Consider the following 4081-nt stretch of genomic DNA (forward strand, 5'->3'; position numbering starts at 1 on the left):
GTACACTAAAACACAGCTAAGACAGGAAACTTTGTAAATGTTAGTTATATTCTTGAACATGGAGTGCACGTGCATGCATCATTGCAAACTTCTGTAATGTTAGCCAGGCACGGCTGAAAGGTCAATACAATAGAAATAATAAATATATATACAGATGTATAATGTTATGAATTTTAAGCTATCTAGACTAAACATTTGTGTTTTCGTGTTATAATTTGTTGTCATTCTAGAACAAAAAAAGCATAATTTATATTTATTTCCTAATTTTTTATGGCGGTTATGAGGTTGGTCTAATTGACCAAACTTGCACAGAGATACAGTAGTGAAAATAACAGATAAAATAGTTTTTTCTACAAAAACATTTGATAATTATCTGAAGGTTATGAAGATTTAATTTAGCATGTGAAATTTGAAAATTTTCTAATGTATAAAAGTATTTTTAATCTTAAAATCAAAACTACTTTGCATATTGAATTATCAAAATTAGAGAAGAAAAAAGGCGTGAGGAAATATTACTCAAAAAAATCTTAAAACTTAAAAAAAAATCTGATATTTTGCATACAAAAGCCCTATAACGTTTACTGATAATATGCAAAATTTTGTAAAGATACACCATAACAAGCACAAAATGGTTACAAGGTTGGTTCCTGGAACCTAGCCTGTGCTGAAAGAGTTAAACAGAATCAGTACTTTAAAATGCATATTTAATACAAAATCTTCACAAAAAGAAGAATCATGAAGTATTCTATTAAAAAATAATTTTACACTCATTTCAAATACCTATAAATATAGTTCTGTGCTCAGCACTGCACTAGTTATAAGCCATATCAACGTATCAAGGTTTCAATAAATATAATAAATGTAATTTGAATTTCACTTACTATACGTGATTCTTTATGGATTAACCTTAAAATAATTGTGGAGACTTTGGTCTATGTCCAACCATTCACCATATTTTTCATTTATTCCCTGTAGCCCAAACTTGTTCCATCCATAGTTTAAAAATTCAAACAGTGTCAACAAAATATGTGATTATTTTTTATACAATAGCCTGTAATAATAAATCTTCAAACAATGAAGAAAAGTCACAAAAGAAAAAAAACACTTGGTTAATTTCCAATCCATATGAGCAATCGTTACTTATCAAATAAAAACCTATTACTTGGAATAAGCAGAAAAATTCCATAATGCACTGTTTATGGTACAGTTTGAAAATATTCTTTGCATATTACACTAATGTTGAAAAATGACAAAATATTAGCTCAAAAATGTTTTTAAGGTAAAAGCTGTTCAAACAGTGTTAGTTAATATTTTAATTCAAATTTTAAAATTTCATGTGCAATTATATACTTGGTACTTTAAAGATGTTCAGGGGTATGGGGATGGTTAAGAGAAATTTGAACATGTGACATACACACATGTTGATATTCTACCTGGAGATATTCTTGAGGACAGCGTCATGTCATGTGATTTTTCCCTCTAAATGCAATTGCCATCTTAACAAAGAGGCAAACAATAGCGAAGTAAGTACAGCTGCGTGTACGTAATTTATATAGGTCTGTCTTATACATGTGTTACTGCTGAAGCTGCTGAGCAAATTATTCAATTATTGTTCGATAGTCAAGTTATCAATTGAAATGTATTATTAATATGTGGAGAAGTTGTCAGCCAAGGCATTGGCGAGATATCGAGTAAAGTTACAATTAATTCAGCTTGATTCTTGTCCCTACCAGCACCCTGCCAACATGTAGATCAAGACTCAACAGAATGGTGCAGTGTGCAATACCCGGACGTGTACAATTACTTTGTGTTTAAAAAAATCAGAAAACAACATTTACATGATACAAAATGAGCTGAACAGGCAGAGTTAGTCAGACTTTGGCTCCCACAGTCTTCGTATTGCTTCCTGTGTTCCACTGTTGATAGCTTTCAGCCATAACATTCTTCTCTCCATTTCATTAGCTTGACTGGGTATCAAATAGAAGTTCAGGTCTTATTGTTGGTGCAATTCAACACAAAACAACTCTTCAACATATTTGTAGGTTTGGAACAACAAAAGTTCTTCACAAACACAAATAGTTATTACGAATATGAGTCTAGACAGCAAGCAAGCAAGTGTACAGAATAAATAAAATTTCCCCTTCGTCGTGCTATTTTTTGCCTTGGTTGTCATGCAGACATTGCATTGTGATAGGACAAAGTTCCCAAATTCCTGACTTCAAGAATACATAAAAAAAATAAGTGTAGAGCAGCTGTTTGCATAACATTGAACAAAATTTGGCATGTTCTTTGCAGAAGCATATTATTAGCAATTTCAAAGACATGCATATATTAATGTATAATTATATGTCACTGTTAATGTTATAACCACTCAGTACATATACGTCATTTTTCCATTCTATATTATTTATGTTCTGCATAATGTTTAGATAAACAGTTCTCAGGAATCAGTTTAGGCAAAACCAAAAATTCTGATGGTTTAGTTCTATTACTCAACTATGAATCATGAGAGTAAATATAGCATTAACTTAAAGTTAGTTTTGAGTATGACCAAATAACTGATAAAATACTTAACATTTTAATGGCCTCAGAATGAACATTTATTTATTTATGTTAATACTTATGTAAATTTAAGCCTAACTTAAACTTGAAAAATGTGAACATAAAAAGAGGCTTAACCAGTACTGTTGTAGCAGTAGTAGGAAAGGATCAGTCAGCTTACTAAAAGTAAAAACAAAATACTTACTTTACACAGTTGCTGCCCTTGTGAGAGTTCTTCAAAAGGATGGCGGCTGTTGCATTTTGTGCAAGCGAAAAGGGCAGAAGCCATCTAAAAATTTTATAATATGTATAATGTTCTAAAAATAAAACAAAAATTAAACCCTTTTATTAACTACTTATATGTACTGTTACTAACACAGTGTTACTGTTAGGCCTACTTTCGAAAGGTAGTATTACTATTGTAAATTCAAAGATAAACTACATGTAAGGCGAATCTAATAGAAATAACCACCACCCTTGGGTCCTAAACTCTAAATCAGTTAAATATTGAATAGATATGTGAATTATACCGTTTCTAATTTTCTTATTCTTAGTACCTTAGTAAAACTTTATTACGTTCATAAAACACTTATCCAGACTCAACAAAGGTAAAAAAGCTTTCATTAAAAGATACTCCCGAACCCATAAGACCATAAAACTTACAAGAGGTCTTCTAGTGTGAAAATGTGTAAACGTTTGTTTCGGTGTTAAATAAAATGAACATCATGTTTAACCCAAAACTATTTTACAGAGCATAAATAATTACTTTCTAATGCTATAAAAATAAAATAGGATATCAAAACAATAATCTATATTATCCAATAATAAATATGAAAAGCCTAGGATCGTAATATGGAAATACTACAAATATACATAAAATATACAAATAATCCATCAGCACACAAATGTACTTGTTTCCAGCACGAGTTTGGGGCAGAGGACCAGCAATGTCAACGGCTACTCTTTCCATTAGTGCGCCAACTTCATATAACTTCATTGGAGCACGTCCCTTACGCTTGGGTCCCCTTTTAGCACAACATGTACTGCATGTTCAGCACCATTCTTCCACATCTTGCCTCATACCTATTCAGTAAAATATTTGTCGTAGGTGACTCAATGTTTTCTTAACTCCGAGATGTCCTCCTGTTAAACTACCATGGGATTGACGCAGCACAACTTCCTCGGTATAACCGTTCGCCAGGTCGTCACTTTTCCATCTGCAGTTTCCCATCTCCGGAGAAGAATACCATCTTCAAGTTTCAACTGGTCCCATTGTGCCCAATAGTTCTTTGTCACAGGGCTTAGACTAGACACCTTCTCCCAAGCAGGGCGCAAAACACATGCTTTTAGAAAATCAGTTATTGGCTTCAAATCTTGATATTTCTCCTGCTCTGCTTTAATATCTATACCTGGTTCCACTTCACCATCATCAACTTCTTCAGTCACTTTGACTTCAGCTTTTGCAATACCAAATCAGGAAGCTACAACTGTAGCTTCGTCTATTAGTGATTTCTTCTTCAGATTTGGTATGCCATATGAA

The 4081-nt window shown here is 32.3% G+C and overlaps 1 protein-coding gene across 1 annotated transcript in view; it reads right to left on the reverse strand.

The window, feature by feature from the left end:
- Positions 1-3179, reverse strand: part of LOC106473643 (protein FAM76B-like) — a gene marked incomplete at its 3' end in the record, with an annotated part of 45312 nt that extends 42133 nt beyond the window's left edge. Inside the window, exons 1-2 of the mRNA XM_013934325.1 lie at positions 3118-3179; positions 2747-2830 (exon numbers count right to left, since the gene is read on the reverse strand). Coding sequence (XP_013789779.1) covers positions 2747-2830; positions 3118-3165 — 132 coding nt within the window. The remainder of the gene's footprint in view (positions 1-2746; positions 2831-3117) is intronic.
- Positions 3180-4081: the final 902 nt, after the last annotated feature.

The sequence above is a fragment of the Limulus polyphemus genome, unplaced genomic scaffold, assembly GCF_000517525.1.
Source record: "Limulus polyphemus unplaced genomic scaffold, Limulus_polyphemus-2.1.2 Scaffold6364, whole genome shotgun sequence".
In the NCBI taxonomy this organism is placed as follows: Eukaryota; Metazoa; Arthropoda; class Merostomata; order Xiphosura; family Limulidae; genus Limulus; species Limulus polyphemus.